Genomic DNA, 18105 nt, shown 5'->3' with positions numbered 1-18105 from the left:
GCTAGAAAGATGGCTGTGTTTAAGAGTACTTTCTGTACAAGCATGACAACCTTAGGAGACCTGAGATGCTGTATTTGAATCTGTAAAAATCACATAAACAGCTGAGCATTGCCACACGTATCTGTGACCCCAGGACTCCAGGGGCGTAGACTGGGAAATAACTGGAATGTAGCTGATAGAAACAAACCATCAAGCTGTGGGATCAGTAAGAGACTCCAGCTCAAATAAGAGTGAGCAGACGAGTGATGGATGAACACCCAACAGTTCCACTCCAGATACCACAGGTGAGCTCAAGGCATACCACATGGGCACATGTGTGCACATATAGCACACTCAAAAACATGTGCAAAATTTTAAGAAAGAAAATAAGGGTTTAGAGGTACAGAAAGAACAAAAATGAACCCAAGTGGGAGGGTGACTTGTAGTATTCGTTTCTTGCCATTCACTTGGCACCTGCTTGCTATGTGTGCTGTGTGGTATTCTGTAGTCTTACACGTAGCTGTTTGCGCTTCCATAGAGGACATGAGGACAAATTATAATAAGCAAACAGAATAAATGAGAAACTTAAAACAAAATATGATAATTCTCCAATACTAAAGAGGGGAATGCTGATAAGGAGGCCAATATAGATTTATAGAAAAAGAGTTATAAAGAAAAGACAGCAGTTTTCAACCTTTTTTTTTTTTTTTTTTGATTTTTGAGATAGATGTCACGTATCTTACATTGGCTTTGAACCTGCTATGTGCTGAAGTTGTCTTTGCACTCCTAATCCTGTTGCTTCTACTTTACAAGTGATGTGATTACAGGTGTGTGACCCCGAGACCTTGAAAGAAGATCAGTGTTTGTCTACTATTAAATTGAAAGCCAGATGGCTGGAGCAAAATGGGCAAGGAAAGCAGGTGTGGTGGTGCACACCTTTAATCCCAGCACTCAGAAGGCAGAGGCAGGAGGATCGCCATGAGTTCAAGGCCACCCTGAGACTACATAGTGGATTCCAGATCAGCCTGGTCTAGAGTGAAATCCTATCTTGACCCCCTCCCCCAGAAAAAAAGAGCAAGGAAGAAGTTTGGAAGTATTAGTGAAGCATCCAGTTTTCAGATCATATAGTACCTTATGAGTTATATTAAGCAATTTAGACTTAATCTTGTCTAGTAAGAACACATTGCATCATTTGAAACAGAGGTGTAGCATGTCAATTTATTTTATGATAACATTTAATTTCAGTAGACTTTCAAAATTACTTTAAAAATGTGCAAAATATACTTATCATAAAGTTTGTCATGCTGAACTTGTTAAAATGTATACTCAGTAACATTGTTTAAGTATATCTTAATATTCAACATTTTAAATCATGGGCCATGTATATTATCTGTTCATCTGTGATGAACATGGGTTGCTTCTCCCTTTGGCTATTTTGAATAATGCTTCAGTGAACACAATTGTACTCAAATATCTCTTTGAGTTCCTTCTTTCATTTCTGTATGATATGTATTCAGAAGCAGAATTACTATACTATAAGCTGTGTTTTTAATTTTTTAAGAACTGACATTCTGTTTTTTATGTTGTTGTTGTTTAGTGGTTGTAGTATTTTGTATTCCCATTTTTTTTAGTGCCTCTCTCATGCCCAAAATAAAAATAAATGTGTTAGGGGAATAACGTTAGGAATGAGTAGTACGGGTCATAGAACTGAATTAGCCAGTGTAGGTATGGGAAGGAGCAGACAGCTCAGCCCTAATTATAACAGTGATAGCTACTGTAGTGAAAGGATACAGCAGAGTGGATGATGAAGAGGCAGCCACTCGGTAGGAGGAAGCCCAGGAACATGCCATGTCTTGTTCAACAAATAAAAGAACATATTTAATAACCCTAAGGTACTTTGTATAGATACCTTGCTAGTTGTATATAGTTATTTTTTATTAGAAAATTCCTTATGGACTTCCTTTTCTTTTTTTTCAAGGTAAGGTCTCACTTTATCCCAGGCTAACCTAAAACTCACCCTGTATTCCCAGGCTGGCCTCAAACTCACAGAGATCCTCCTCCTTCTGTCTCCTGAGTGCTGGAGTTAAAGGTGTGTTCCACTCCTGGCATCCTTATGGATTTTTTTTAATGCAAGTTTGTACTCCTTATGTTTAGTAGCCTAGAAGTGCCTGACAGAAGTGAGCACTCTGCTTCTCTTCCTTAAAAGCACTGCTGGGCTCCCAATAACAATCGGAGACTATCTTGTGCTCTGCTGATTTAAAAATAAATCAGATATGGTTGTTGTAGTCTGGAATGGAAGATAAATTTGGAAGTATATTATTGAGATAAATGGTACAATATAGAAAGTGTCACTAAAATATGGAAGGCAAGTGGAGTTGGGGTCATAAAGGGTTTTGCAGTGATGGACCCCACAGTTGGCTCTGAAGGATTGATAAGGAGACCATGCAAATGCATTGGCTTCAGCTTGTCAAAGTATGCACTGATGGGCACATCTGGTATAGCAAGATGACTGATGAAGGAACTGTCAAGAACAGCAAGTCTGATGTAAAGAGGTTGAGTTGGTGGCTGTGGCACCACTCACAGCCATGATGCTAAGTGCCTGAGGGCACTCGAAAATGCTACTGAATGAAACAATTGTAAGGTGACAGAGGTAGAGGTGTTGGGACTTGGTCTACTCAGTGGGGATGATGAAGAAGGAAGAGTAGTCTATGCCACATATTTTTCATTTTGGTGACTGGTTAGATAGTGATGACGCCAGTGTCGATATTGAATACCATCTAAACACAGCACTGTTTTAATCAGTTGTGGTACAGTTCACCCAGGCCACAGGAATCCTTCATGGTTGGCCTGTGTTGTAGTGCACCATCGATTCAAAGTCAATAAATTGCACAGTATGACCCCTAAAGTAATAAAAATATACACACTAACTTGTACCTGCATATAGATACATATGTCTAATCATTAGATGCATACTGCACACCAATACCAGATCTATAAGGATAAGGACAGCAAGTGTTAAGATAATGACCTTTTCTGAAATGGACAGGAATGTGAGGACTTTCACTTATTCCGTTATTAAAGTATTGCATATATTTTAAACATATTTTAAAATATATTTTATTTATTTATTTATTTATTTATTTGAGAGAGAAAGATGGACAGAGAGAGAGAGACAGAGAGAGAGAGACAGAGAGAGAGAATGGGCATGCTAGGGCTTCCAGCGACTGCAAATACACTCCAGATGCATGCGCCCCCTTGTGCATCTGGCTTACATCAGTCCTGGAGAATCAAACCAGGTTCCTTTGGCTTTGCAGGCAAACGCCTTAACTGCTAAGCCATCTCTCCAGCCCTAAAGTGTTGCATATTTTTAATAACATAAATGATATTATCCTCAGACTTTGTAACTAGAAAAATGAGTGAAGTGATATAGAAAATTATGTTCCTGTCTTATTTGTCTAACAGAACTTCTGTTGAAAAGTCAGTGGCAGCAAAGGGTATTTGATTCTTTTCACTAAGTCCCCAATTCTTTTTCTCTTCTTGTTTTTTTTTTGACTTTTCAAATGCCCGTCTTCAGGTTCTAGTTCTTTTGAAACCCTCAACAACTTGAATGGCCCAAGGTGATGCTTGCTTTTACTAACTATAGCAAATACATATTTATGTTCTGATTGTACTTGTATTACTTTATTTTTGTTTTGTGTTTTCGAGGTAGGGTCTCACTGTAGCCCAGGCTAACCTGGAATTCACTATGAAGTCTCAGGGTGGACTCGAACTCATGGTGATCCTCCTACCTCTGCCTCCCAAGTGCTGGGATTAAAGGCTTGTGCCACCATGCCCAGCTTGTATTACTTTATTATCATCTATCAAATCTCCACAAATTTACAGCGTAAACTAGCATACACCATCTTATGGTTTTTGTGTCTGAAGTCCATGCTTGGCTGAGCTGAGCAATGCTAGGCTTTGCTTAGGCCTGAGAGTCTGCCACAGAGGTGTCAGCCAATCTGAATTTTTCTCTTGGGGCCTGAGGTGTTGTCAAGGTCATGTGCTTCTTGACATCATTCACATTCTTGCACTTAAGGACTAACCAAGTCCCGATGTTTTGCTGTGGTGGATACTCACTGACATTAGGGGATATTAGCTGCTCTTAACTCCTTGTCGCATTACATTTCTTCCCACATGGCAGTGGAACGGTGTGCTAAGGGAGAGAGCCCCATAATGATTAGCTCACCACCTTTACAGTGTCAAGTCACCTGGTCAGTCACGGAGTGAACATCCATTGTAGTATTATTATCATCATTATTATTGAGGTAGGGTCTTACTGTAGCTAAGGCTGATGTGGAATTCTGTACCTGCATGCTGGCCTCAGACTCAGAACAGTGAGTTAGCCACCCAGGCACTGGCATTAAATGTAGCACCACCATGCTGAGCTAATTCCATTGTATTTAACATCTTTTTTCTTCTGTATTAAATGTTCATGTCTTTTATTAACTTACATCATGACTTGCCTTCCCATTCGATGAAGCAGTAAGTGAGACAACCCTTGGCACAATAAACATTGCCTGTCAAAGTGGCCATGAAAGCTCTAGGACCACATCTGAAGGGCATTCTTCTTGTAGATGACTAAGTGTCACTGTCATCCACTTCATAGTGTTTTGGGACAGCTGACTTAACCTTCTTTCCCTTACAGCGGTCCTTCTTGGAATCTTATAAGAAAGACTGCTTTTTTTTTTGCACCATTACAGAGTCTTCATACATGAAGGAATGGACTGTTTCTGAACATTATTGTCAGATGTAAGGAATGCTTATTTCTGGTGTTAAGGCCAATGTTTATAGTGTAGTAGTTGTTTTAGAAGGCAGAGGGACAAAAGTATTATAAGATCAGTGAGTAAGTAAATAGAGGATTTATTCAGGATGAATACGTTTTTTGGTCATTATAAAACAAGGTCTGGAAATACTGCAAAGGAAATATCGGCAGGATTTGTTTTTGATTGATTAGGGGTCTGGAGCCGCATTGTAGGGAGGAGGGAGGCGGCTAGACTAACTCAGGTTACTTGAGTGGGAGTGAGACAACGATGGTGTGCCATTGACTAATCAGTTAAATTAATATTTGAATGCTGTAAGGTGATACATGGACATGGAATTCACAGTGTGGAATTAGGTCTCCAGAGGGAAACTAAGAAGTAGAGATTAATGTCTTGCGTCTACACTCTTGAAAGCCATGGCCTTCTCCATCTTACCCTCCTACGAAGTTACTCATGAACAGGTTTAAAAATAACTTGGTATTCCTTTTATCTGTAATGCCTAAATGTGTAGTGTGTAGTACCACTAGGAAAATAGTCTGATCATGTCACCTCACAATTGTAGACATGAGTTTACAACAGGATTTGCATCCTGGGAGAACCATGGCCTTGTCTGGGGGAGGAGTGCAGCCTCTTTTCCCTGGGGCTGCCTGGCTTGCATTTCGGAAGACACTTATGCTTTCTTTGCCCCTACTAGAGACATTTTTGCTTTTTCATTTGATAATTTTACTATTATGTATTTAGGAGTGGTTCTCCTTCCTGTTTGGGGTTTATAGCATTCCATCAGCCTATCACTTAGGTGTTTCTTTGGTGCCTTCTCATAAGCTATTGCATTTTAAAAAAAATACATGCTGTAAGGTGATATATAGACATGGAATTCACAGTGTGGAATTCTTCACTTTCTTGTATCTCATACTTACATTAAATTTAGTCTTTTTTACAGTGCCCTGCATATATCTTACTGTTTCATCAGTTTTCTAATAAGGTTCAGTCTAGTCAATATACAACTATCTTTAATGTCTCTTTTTTTGGCTTGTGTATTTTTTTTCTTTTTAAATTTTTATTTATTTATTTGAGAGTGACAGAGAGAGAGAGAGAGAGAAAGAGAATGAGAATATGGGTATGCCAGGGCCTCCAGCCACTGCAAAAGAACTCCAGATGCGTGTGCCCCCTTGTGCATCTGGCTTACGTGGGTCCTGGGGAATCAAACCTTGAACCGGGGTCCTTAGGCTTCACAGGCAAGCGCTTAACCACTAAGCTATCTCTGCAGCCCATTGGCTTGTATATTTTAAGTTGTTAATGTAGCCACATTTTCATAATTTTGTTTTATTTGATGTTTTCCATTCTGTTTTGATCTTCTTTATACACCTTTTTTGTCCTAAACATGCTAACTGTATTTATTTTTGAAATGTATTTTATTTATTTGAGAGAGAGAGAAAAAGAGAGGGGGGGGAGAGGCAGATAGAGACAGAGGATGGGCATACCAGAGCCTTTAGCTGCAGCAGATGAACTCCACATGCATGTGCCACCTTGTGCATCTGGCTTACATGGGTCCTGGAGGATCAAACCTGGGTCCTTTGACTTTGTAGGCAAGCATTTTAACCACTAAACCATCTCTCGAGCCCACTAACTATATTTATTTCAATGTCTAGATACAAAAGGTTGAATTTTGGATGCCATGTAATTTAGATAATAATTTGTCACTGTCAGGGGTTTTAGTAACCTGTGTCCATGTTTTATGTCCCACTTTGCTTCTGGTTTCTGAGGGTATATGCTAAGGTTTCTATGGAAGGTCACCGTCCTCCACCTCCTCATTTTGTCAGATTGCTCACCTGTTTTTGCCGCCTCTTCCCCACGAGGTTCCTGACAGCTGTTGCGCTTCTGTGTTCTCACTTGTGCACAGCAAATATATCAGTTAGAGAGGAGGTACTGAATGTCTTCTGTGTGTTGTCCTCTCTAGGTTTTTGACCTCCATAAGGCTTGGCTGCCTTGTGGTATTAGCCTTGTAGTACTATAATAAAAACACTTGAGATGATCAGTTCATAAGTTGAGTTATTTTTGTTTATGGTTTCTTAGGTTTCAGTCCATTGTCAGTTGGCCAATTTGCTTTTGTGCCTCTGGTCAGGTAGTACATCGTGGTGAGAATGAATGTGTGGTGGAAGAAACTGCTTACCTAAGAGTGGCTGGAAACAGGAGAGGGGATAGAGGCTGAAATCCCAATATCTCACTTAGAGTATACTCTTGGGGACCTCACTCCTGTTAGGCCCCATGTCTTAAATGTTCCAAAACCTCCTAGTGCTGTTGTGGGCTAGAAACATGCATCTTTGGGGACAATGCATCCAGACGAGAGTACTTGATAACTTTCCATTGCCCTTAAAAAGAATAAACCATCACTTTAATCTAGAATTATTAGTTGGATAGTTTTGTTTAGCTTTATTTTATTTATTTAGGTATTTAGTGTGAAATATTGACACATCCTTGTATATGAAGTTAGAACAAGGGATTGCATTCCTTTTTCTCTAGAAGATCAAAATATACCACATTTGATCTCTGATTAATCATATTATTTTGTGTGTACTTACAAGTATCTCTTTATTTGACAGTATTCTTCTTTTACAGGTTGCTCAGCCAAACAATGAAGGATCATTTAGTAAGAGTAGCAAATGAAGCTGAATTTATTCTGAGCAGGCAGAGAGCGGAGGATATTCACAGGCATGCGGAATTTGAGGTAGGTTGCACACATGTGATTGGTATAAGGAAGCTACTATTTCATAGTGGTTATAATAGAATGTACACGGGCAGAATGTCAGTATGATCAAAAGAAGTATGTTATGTTTCGTCAAAAAGCAAAGCCTGCGTATTTCATGGAGGCTTCCGATAAGACAACGTGTCTCCTTTACCCTCATCTCAGCTCCAGCTAAACTGCCATTTGAACTGAGCAGCTTATGTGTTGGGCTGCCCTGACTTGAAGAATGGAAGCTGGATTGCAGCTCTCCGTTTTGCCCAGGAAAGACGTTTGTCCTCTCTAACCTCTTTTCTTTCAGCCTCTATTATAATTCAGCGACATAATATAGTAATGGTTTTAACCAATTTTATTCAATGTAATATTTTCCCATAGAATTTTCTTTTCATCACTATGTTTATTATACATTTGTGATCATTAAAATTTTGTTCAGTATAATCCAACTTAAAAAATTTCCCCTCACTATTGCTCTCCTTATTTTTAGGTTTAGTAAATTTCCATTTCAAGATCATTTAAGTCATCTATTTCAAATTACACTTTTAGTCATAACCAGGTTATAATTAGACAAAATGAAATGTTCAGTCTTTTTAAATGTCTATGAAGATAGTGAATAGACAGTCCACATGAGTGGAGAATGTGTTTATAAGCCTTATTTGTGATGACTCTTGCATCTAGAATACATATCTTCCATCTCAGTGGTAGATAATACAGTTTGTAATTGGGGGCTGGGGAAATGGCTGAGTGGTTAAGGTATTTGCCTGTGAAACTCAAGACCCTGGTTTGATTCCTCAGGATCCATGTAAGCCAGGTGCACCATGGGGCATATGCGTCTGGAGTTCATTTTCAGTGAATGGAGGCCCTGGCATGCTTATTCTCTCTTTTTCTCTATCTGCCCCCTCAAATAAATTAAATAAAATAAAAAATTTAAAAAATGGGCACAGGATTTGAACAGGCATGCCTCTGAAGAAGATATACCAGTGACCGGTGAATACCTCAGAAGCTATACCTAAGAAGGTGCTCGGCACTAGTGTTCATTAAATGCAAATCAAAGCCACTTAGAAGTTACTTAGCCTTCTAGCTTGGCTATACTAACATGTTAGTAGGAACATGGAACAGTTCAATCTCTCATATACTGTTGGTGAGAATGTGAAATGATGCTTTGGAAATCACATGGTGAAACATGGAGACTTAGCATTTAGAATGTGGTTTATATTCTTAGTTGAATAGAAAATATACGTATATCTGCTTTAGGCTGCATGTATTATAAAAATATTTATTGCTTGTTATTCCTAATGGTCCAAAGGTACTCAAATGCCCATCAACAAATCAATGAATAAAAATGTTGGCCACCCATACGGTAGAATATTACTTTCATTCATATGTATGTAATACAGTGGACACATATGGTATACATTTATATATGTTTTATATGCAAATGAAAAAATGGAATCATAATGTAGTAAAATCATCATTTATAGAAAAATAAAATTTACAAACATCTTTTCCCCTGATAGAGATAGGACTCAGGACGTCAAGGCAGCTAGGAGGCATTCTACCACTGAGCTCCACTGCTGTGTCTTTATTGTCAGGATGCTCAGCATACAGCCCAGGCTGGCATTGGGCAGTGATCTGTTTGCCTCAGACTCCTAATTGTTGGGGTTATAAATCGGCAGGACCATGTTTTCTAACAGGACCTAACATTTAGCCTCAACAATGGTTTGTTGTATTTGTCTCATATGCTAAATGGTTTGGCCTTTTTTTGGTCTCAGTATTTCACATACATTTTAAATTCCCATAGAATAATAATATGTCTTCTAAGTTGAAATATATTTTGATGTTGGTCTAACACTAACAGGTATTTTTACACTGTGAGGATTTTTTGAGCACATATGCTCTTGGATCTGGGTTTATTACTATACCTGGGCAATAAAATTTCTTTCTACTTTTCTATAACTTTCTGTACTCTGTAAATCATGCTCAGTAGCCAGCTTCTCTGCTTGGTTTCTCTTCAGTAATTAAATTTAGCATTTCCAGCTGCTGAAAAATTTGTTGGCCTTTTCTGTTCATTTGTGTTTTCTCATGCGTAAAATGTAAGACGTCCACATACTTTAATTCTTTTAGAGAATCATTTTATAGGCTTGGTTTGGCAGTTATATAGCGGGAATGGTTTATTTTCCATCCAATCTTAAATATTAATCTAAATATTAATCTTATGTGCTAATTAAATATGAATTTGATGTATGCCAGATATATCACTATTCTGAATGCTGTTTTAGAGTCATTTATAAGCATCTTTTTTTATTTTTTTGCTTAGACTATCAGAATAGTTTGTTTATTTGTGTGTGTTTGTGTGTGTGTGGTTACACGCATATGTGCAGGTACATGTAGAAGCCCAAAGACAACCCTCGCTGTCACTTCTGCCACCTTTGAGGCAGGATCACTGATTGTCTAGAGGTCACCACGGAGACAAGATTGGCTGGCCAGGGAGCCCCTGGCTCCAACCGTGATGGGATTACTGAGACATACCACTCACACTGGCCCTTGTACATGAATACTGCAGATTGATCTGAGGTCATTCTGCTTTGGGGAGAGTCCTGCAACTGGCTCAGCTATCTCTCAGCCTCCTTCTAGGCTGTCCTTAAAGAACTGCAGTTTTACACTCAGGGTAACCTCTTTGAACATAGTTTTGTGCAACTACACAGAAATATAAGTTTGACTAATTACCATCAAATTTAATGAATCTTTTGATTATAATAGGACAGAGCAATTTAAATAGGCTAAGGAGATAACACATCTTTTGTAGTATTTGAGGTGGAACCCTTGAGCTGAATGATATTTGAGTGAGTGACTTTTGATATAGTTGCTTGAGAAAGTGTCATAACACCAGAGCACCTGCCTGTCTCCTGAGGGTGTCACGCTTATACCAGTGCTGTTCATTCTGTTGCTGGTTATGCAGTGGAGTTCTTTGTGATAAATTGTAACCATCTAACTACATCTCGCTACTTTTATATACTGTGGATGGTCATTCCTTAACATATGTATGAATGACATAAAACCACTTTATACATACTTGGAGTGGCTACAATAACAGGGACAGTAAAATATATTCCTGATTATATATGGGTGTCTTGGAACCCTGATCCTTGAATATCCTTGATATCTCTTCTCAGCCATATGTTTGAACATCCTAGATGTTCAGTCTTTATAATGTTCTTTGAAATTATATATTTGTATCATTCTCTTACCTTAGGTTTAGTTACCACATTGTATTTGGAGTACAGACATAGCCTCCTGGTTCTAATCTGAATTCATTCTTATGTTCCACATATCAGTAACAAACAAAACCCGAGTCTGAGTCTGTCTGTCCATAACCTGCTAAGGCATTTCTGCTGTACATTACATAAAAAGGTACCAAGTGTGTATCATGCTTTGAAGCCCTGCATGATTTGGAAATAGATGCATCTCAGGCCCTTCCCTGAATGTCATTTTTCCTCAGAAACACTGATCTTTCTTCCACCGTTCTAATACTGATTTCTTTCTTCTCCCAGAGTCTCTGCAGGTTCACTGGGCACTAACTATGTGCAAGGCGTTCTTTTAGGCCAGAAAAATTCATGGCTTCTGCAGTGTGACAGTTATACCTGGTTTTTAGTAATCACATACTTCTGGAGAGAAATAGCTGCTAAGCAGTTCAAAACAGTAAAATAAGATGGGTGTGGTGTGCACATCTTAAACCCCAGCTGGGAGATCAAGGTAGGAGGATCCCTGTTAGTTCGAGGCTCCTTGAGACTACATAGTGAATTCCTGGTCAGCCTGGGCTAGAGTGATACTGATGCTACCTGGAAAACACAAACAAAAATGTAAAAAAAAAAAAAAAAAAGTTTTAGATGGTAAGATGGTAGTTTTAAGGATAGACAGACAGTACTCTTGAGAACAAACAGCATATGTGATGTGGCTGTGTTAAGCAGAGGGTAGAACAGCCATCACTGAAGGGGACTTACAGGAATGAAGGAAAATATCATGGAGATGGCAAGAGGATGAGTGGAAAAGATGAAGAAATCAAGTAGCACAGGTGCTTTTGGGTGGAATGTGGTTGGTGCCCTTGAAGAGTATGAGGACTGATTGGACTGGAATGAGTGCAAAGGATGACTTAGAAAGAAGGGGGCTGAAAGAGTTAATGTGGAACCACATCATATAAGGCTTTTAAAATGTCCATTACAGTGATTTTGATTATCAAAATAGATTTCTTGTGGATGGCTATGAACAAAGGAGTAGCATAGCCTGAGAAACAATGTATACATACGTCTCTAATTGCTGTTCTAGGAAGAGATAAAATGGAAGCCAGAGCGGAAGGTGGTTATTGCAGAAGCTAGGTGTTTTCTGCTGTGACTGAGATAGGAAAGGATGGCCTTATCTACTGTACTGGCTGTCAAGGTGGAAAGAAGTGGTTGAATTGCAATGGTTTCCTTTGGAGTTGTCTGCATGTGCTGATGGACTTAAGGGGATGAAGGCTCATGGGGAAGTTTTTATATGAGCAACTGAAGAACACAGTTGCTCAAGTGAAGTGTTATAAGGAATAGCTTAAACCACCAAGGAAGATCAGGAACCCAGTTTGGAACATGTTACGTTTGAAGTGTCTATTATTCAAATGGAGATGTAGGTTACTAAGTTTGATATATAAACATGTGAAGTTCATGGGAAGTCTAGGTTTAGAACACAAATGTAGGAACAATCACATTTAAGTCACCCAGTCAGGATGAGAGCATTAAGTGAGTGAAGACCATTGTAAACTGCATGTGGCTGAAAATTTGGTGCTTCTCAACCTCTGAGTTTGAAATTTTTTTTTTCACTGTTTAAGGAATTTTTATTAAAGCAAGAATTTTATAATCCAAATTATGTTTCCTTGCTTAGTTACCAATTCTGGTACTTAAAACAGAACTGACATTCTGAGCTATTCCACAGTAAAGAATTACAAAATTAAAGAAAGGAATGCTTTAAATTTTTGTACTTTGCTGAAAATTCTTTTTCCCAGGGTCTATAAAACATTAGTTTGTTTTTATATTTTACTATTTTTTTGTGTTTTTGTTGTTTTTAAATCAAGTAATCTAGGTCTAGCATTACTTGCTAGACCTGGCATTTGCTCGGTACATAAGGTTCAAAGTTTCCTTTCCTTTATTTATTTATTTTATATTTTGCAATGTTTTTTTTTCATAGTATTTAAATTTTTCGATGTTTAGATATTTTTTCTTCGGTGAAGCACGAGTTTCTTTTCGTGGTCCCTGGTCAATTTTAAACAGTTGGAACACCAGTGGCACTGTTCACTGCTTTCTGGGCAGCCTCTTTAGCTTTGTGGGCTTGTAGTACAGCTACAGCTTCATCAACCGAAAAGTTTTTGAAATGATAAACTCTGTCAAGTACTGCTGTTTCAGGTAAGAGTAGGACTCATAATTCTTGTGTTCTCTGCTTTCTGCTTATATTAACTTTTTTGTTTTCTTAAGTCTTTGCCTCAAAGTTATTCTCTGATAACCTGACCCCTTCCCCTTATGCTACCAGAGTAGATGCCTCATTTCTGTTGAGAACATTCTCTTAGTCTTTTTCTTTTTCTTTTTTTTTTTTTAATTTAATTTATTAGTTTTCTTTTCAGTAAATACAGGCAGTTTGGTACCATTATTTAGGCTCATCTGTGATCTACCCCCTCCCATTAGACCCTCCTTATTATTGAAAATGGGTCGTGCATTGTGGAGTTAGCCCCCAGTTATTGGTATGATAAATGTCTCTGAAAATCATGACCCAACATGTAACTCTGACATTCTTTCCGCCCCCTCTTCCGCAAGATTTCCCTGAGCCATGTTGGGTTCATTTTTGGTCTGCTTCAGTGCTGAGGTGTTGGGGGCCTCTGAGGCTCTGGCTCTCTGATTTGGTAGGAGTTGATTTTTCTCTGCGTTGATCTCCTTCCCCTTTGTGCTGGTATCCAGTTCACAGGAAAACATCACCCTTGCTTATTTCACCAGTTGTCCTTAGTTTCAGTTGGGCCCCTTCTGAGGTATGTTGGGGCAGCTCTCTTCTTAGGATCTGCATCTATCTGGAAAAGAGAAGCAGATTCTCCAACGGAGAGTAAGTTAGCACCCAGAAAATTGAGATAACACTTATTTTTTTGATAGACAGTTTGATAGGTGTAGGCCCTCTTATACCCCGTGATTGATGGTAGCTTGATATTGTAGAGTGGGCTTGTGTTTGGGTATGGTTCTGACTTGTTTCCCAGCTCCAGCTAAGGGTCTAGTACCACTGAGTGGATCAGTTAGCCAAATCAAGAGCAATTGATTCCTCACCATGGCTGTGTACCACTATTGCACTTGTGTGGGTATCACATCCAGTTAATTGTTGCTACTTAGGTTAAACAATGTGTTGCTTGGACAGATCTTGGTCACTTCCCCCAGTCGCCTATGTAGCGCCTTTTTAACTACCACCAACTTAAACAGTGGTTTCTATATTTCTGACCTACTTCTCATAGCATGTAGGAGTTGAAACTGCTTGTCTTTCACATTGTACTGTTTTCCAGTTCTAAGTGAAGCTTTGAGGATCACATGATCAAATCCTTGTGAATTCTATCAGACTTAAGATTGTGAAATGAGTTTCATATCTCGCTTTTGCTTCTTTGTCTTCCTGGGTTTATAAAACAATAGCTAATATTAGATGACTGCTTATGTGCCAAGAAACGTTGTATTATACTGACTGATTTTTTGTTGTTGTTGTTTGTTTTTTCGAGGTAGGGTTTCACTCTAGCCCAGGCTGACCTGGAATTCTCTATGGAGTCTCAGGGTGGCCTTGCCTCGAACTCAGGGCAATCGCAATCCTCCTACTTCTGCCTCCTGAGTGCTGGGATTAAAGGCATGCCACACCTAGCTCTGACTGATTTTTTTTTTTTTTCGTATCTCAATTTAAATTTGAGTATAATGTAATGATTTATTTTCTGAGATCACATTTTAAGTCTCTTATTGCTGATCTGTATATGGAATGTGACGTCATTTCAACCAGCAGCAAAAGTAATCTATAGAGTACAGTAACTGCATAGCTTTGGTCAAAGTTTCCTACATGCCTCCAAACATTGTCCTCTGATTTTAGTGGTTAATTAAGTCAACAAGAAAGTTAGTTTAAGTTAGATTCCAATATGCAATATTACTTTAATCAGTTCATCCCTTTCTACATGAATCATCCTTTCTTCCAATTCCAAAGAGTATTACACCCTCTTGGAGTATCCATGGATACACGGCGTACCTGTCTTTAGTTTGTGTTGGAGTTATTTGCTTCCATGTTCTGGTCTGATCTGAAATGATCTGTTTGAGTCCTTTAGCTCCCAGCTTGCTTGCCATTGGCCAGTTACATGGGGCAGCAAGGAAGGAGTTGATGCGTAAACCTCACCCCACTCATCTGTCAGATACATTTGAAGGTGAAATGGGAGATTTACCAATGAATATGGAAATGTTTTTGCTGAGAGCTTTATTAAATAGCTTTACTGTAGTATACTCTTGCAGCTGTATACTTTGCATGTCAGCCAGGAAAGGATCATTTGATAGAAGAATGCAAATATGATTCTCTCTTTTGTTGGTGCTTCACTCGTAAGAATTTACTAAAAAGATATAAACAGTAGTTCTATTCTTGTTTGTACTTGGAAATTTCACCAGATAAGGAAATTTGGATTTAAACTTTAGCTTTTTTTTCATTGTTAATGACAAAAAAGTATTAAATATAAATAACATATAACAATTTAGATGTATTACCTAACATTATTTTTACTAGTTTATTTATATGTTGTTGAAAGTTTCTACTTAAGAGTGATATGCCATGATGCCTACACAATAATTTTCAAATGACCTAATATGTTAGAGTATAAAAATGAATTTTTCTTAAGTCAGTTTTAAGTGAAAATTTTATTCTTTTAAAAGAGCTCATGAGGTGTTTTATTTTTTATTTTTTTATTTCTTTGGTTTTTCAAGGTAGGATCTCACTCTGGCCCAGGCTGACCTGGAATTAACTATGTAGCCTCAGGGTGGCCTCGAACTCTTGACGATCCTCTTACCTCTGCCTCCTGAGTACTAGGATTAAAGGTGTGCGCCATCATGCCCGGCTCATGAAGTGTTTTAAATAAGTTTCTTAAAAATTAAGATTTTGTGTTTCATATTTTATGAAAAGCTTTTATGGTCTCTTTTTATATCACATTAAATAGTATAGGAGAGTCAGGCATTATTTACTGTGTTATAACTAATAGGAACTTGTTAACATCATTAAAGTAGTTGCCCTGAATTTGTTTGTACGTCCTGCAGTCCCAGTGCGCAGGAGGCAGAGGCAAGAGAATCAAACAAGAAAATGCTAAAACTGATTCATTTAAACAAATACCTTCAATCACCAGGAGAAACTTGTTCTGGATTTTTTCACTATATAAACAGAACTTTTTTTCCCCCCTCATGATTTTTATCACAACACAGTCTCTAATAGATAATAGAGGAAGTTGTTTATAGAATTAAAGATGCCTGCTTTACATTGTGTTGTGACATCTCTTGCTTTTTGTATGAGGAAGTTTTCCTTGGGAGTTATGCCAACGCTGGGAGCCCATGTGTGCAAATTGCATGGTATCATATGAGCTAGTCATTTAATCCATCTCCTAATTCTTTTTGCCATTTCCTTTTCCAGCTTATTGATCTATGCATTAGGCACGGTTTAGTGTGCATTTCATCATTGCAATGTACATATTTCTGAGTAACTGATAATTAATTTTAGCCAAAAATGATTCTTACCTCTATATTTTAACTGTTTTCTAAAAGTTATATTTTGACATATTTTATATTTACTTATGTTTAGTCACATGCTTTCAATATGAATTACACACCATACAAAGTTTAAATCATGTGCAAATATATATAATAAAGATGTTGATATTATGATTATAACAACTAACATTTATTAAGTAAACATTCAGTTCTTTATATGACTTCCTCATTTTATCTTTATAAGAACTGTGAGGAAGACATAATTTTTATATACATTATATAGAATAAGGAAACTAAGGCTTAGGCAAAGTTAATAATTTTCCCTTTATTATATAGTTACTAATGGAGGTAGAATTTGCATTTGAGTTTTGGACTTTTGTTTCAAAAAATAATTCAATTATGTTACTTGTTTTTATGGATACATGTGCTAAGATTCAAATTGAGATAAATCAAATGTAAATTGAATAAAGTTAATAGGTTAGAAAGAATGAACTCTTCATATATAATTAAATACTCATTTTAGAAAAAATAACTCACAAAGATAGTAAGAAGACAGTAGCTAGAAAGATGGCTTAGTGGATAAAGGTGTTTGCTCACAAAGCTTACTGGCCCAGGCTCAATTCCCAAGTCATCCATGAGTCATTAATTTGGTGTTTTCTTTGTGAGATACCTTGCAATATTATACTAACACTCCTCCCTCCCTCCCTCCCTCCCTCCCTCCCTCCCTCCCTCCCTCCCTCCCTCCCTCTTTCTTCCTCCCTCCCTTCCACTTTCCCTCCCTCCCTTTCTTCCTTCCTTCATATGAGTGATTCTTTTTTGTTGCTAACACTTGTGGCATAATGATTGGATTACATAGTGTGCTTGCTCAGAGTTTTGGTGGTGCATCCAGGTTTGGTGTGTATTTGCCTTCATGCCCTAGTTCACAATGCATTGTGAGTTGTGACTGGTGTATCTTTGGGAAGGTCTTACCTATGATAATACTTCAAACTGTTGCTGCAAGTGGGTTGCCTCCAAGGGGTTTATATTTGCTTCTGCTCGTGTTTGGTACTTGTTAACAGCCAGTTTTACTTCAAGGTCACTTTTCTAACTTGGCGTCAACTTGATATGTGGGTAGTAGCATAATTACGCATCCTCACTCCCTTTTCTGGTTGACGCATATCACCAAGGGAAGCTTCTTCAAGCTTCCTCGGGTTCTTAAAGGCCTTGGAGAGTTGTGTTTCTTCCTTTGAACTCTCTGTGTTGCACTGGCCCTTAGTGCATTTCCCCTCACCATGCTGTCTTCAAAGCCAAAGCCTCTTGGTTTTCTACATAAGAACCAGTTTCTTCAAACAGATGTATACACATGTGTGCACACACACCCACATGCACAGGTGCTCATTCTGAAACTCTCAAGGCAGATATGCTTCTGAGAACTTAACTTACTATATGGGAGCTCTTACATCAGAGTTAAAGTAATATAAACTCTCTTTGAGTTGTCATTTATTAATTTAATTAATTGACAGAAAACTGTATATACATTGTGCTATGTATTTTAAATTAATATATATTTAATATATTATATTTATATAAAACTATATTTATAGCATATTGTGAAATATGTATATACTGTGGAAATAGTTAATTCAGATAATTAGCATATATTACTTCACATTCTTGTTGTGAAACATTGTTTTGAGGTGAGAATACTCAAGATCTAGTGCAGTGATTAAACATGCTATTATTGACTATGATTGCCATGTAGCACAATAGACCCACTCATCATATTTCTCTTATATAAGTAAAAATTTAAATTTAGAGTGTCAGTTATAGTGGAATCTATCTTTTT

The 18105-nt window shown here is 37.8% G+C and overlaps 1 protein-coding gene across 4 annotated transcripts in view; it reads left to right on the top strand.

Annotated features, from left to right (window-relative positions):
• The window catches only part of Lrba (LPS responsive beige-like anchor protein), a 570297-nt gene that overhangs the window by 197950 nt on the left and 354242 nt on the right, over positions 1-18105 (top strand). For all 4 annotated transcript variants that reach the window (XM_045131452.1, XM_004655860.2, XM_045131451.1 and 1 more), the window contains exon 36: positions 7395-7503. In XM_045131452.1, coding sequence (XP_044987387.1) covers positions 7395-7503 — 109 coding nt within the window. The remainder of the gene's footprint in view (positions 1-7394; positions 7504-18105) is intronic.

This window comes from Jaculus jaculus, chromosome 12 (assembly GCF_020740685.1).
Source record: "Jaculus jaculus isolate mJacJac1 chromosome 12, mJacJac1.mat.Y.cur, whole genome shotgun sequence".
Classification (NCBI taxonomy): Eukaryota; Metazoa; Chordata; class Mammalia; order Rodentia; family Dipodidae; genus Jaculus; species Jaculus jaculus.
This window is presented reverse-complemented; position numbering and strand designations above follow the sequence as displayed.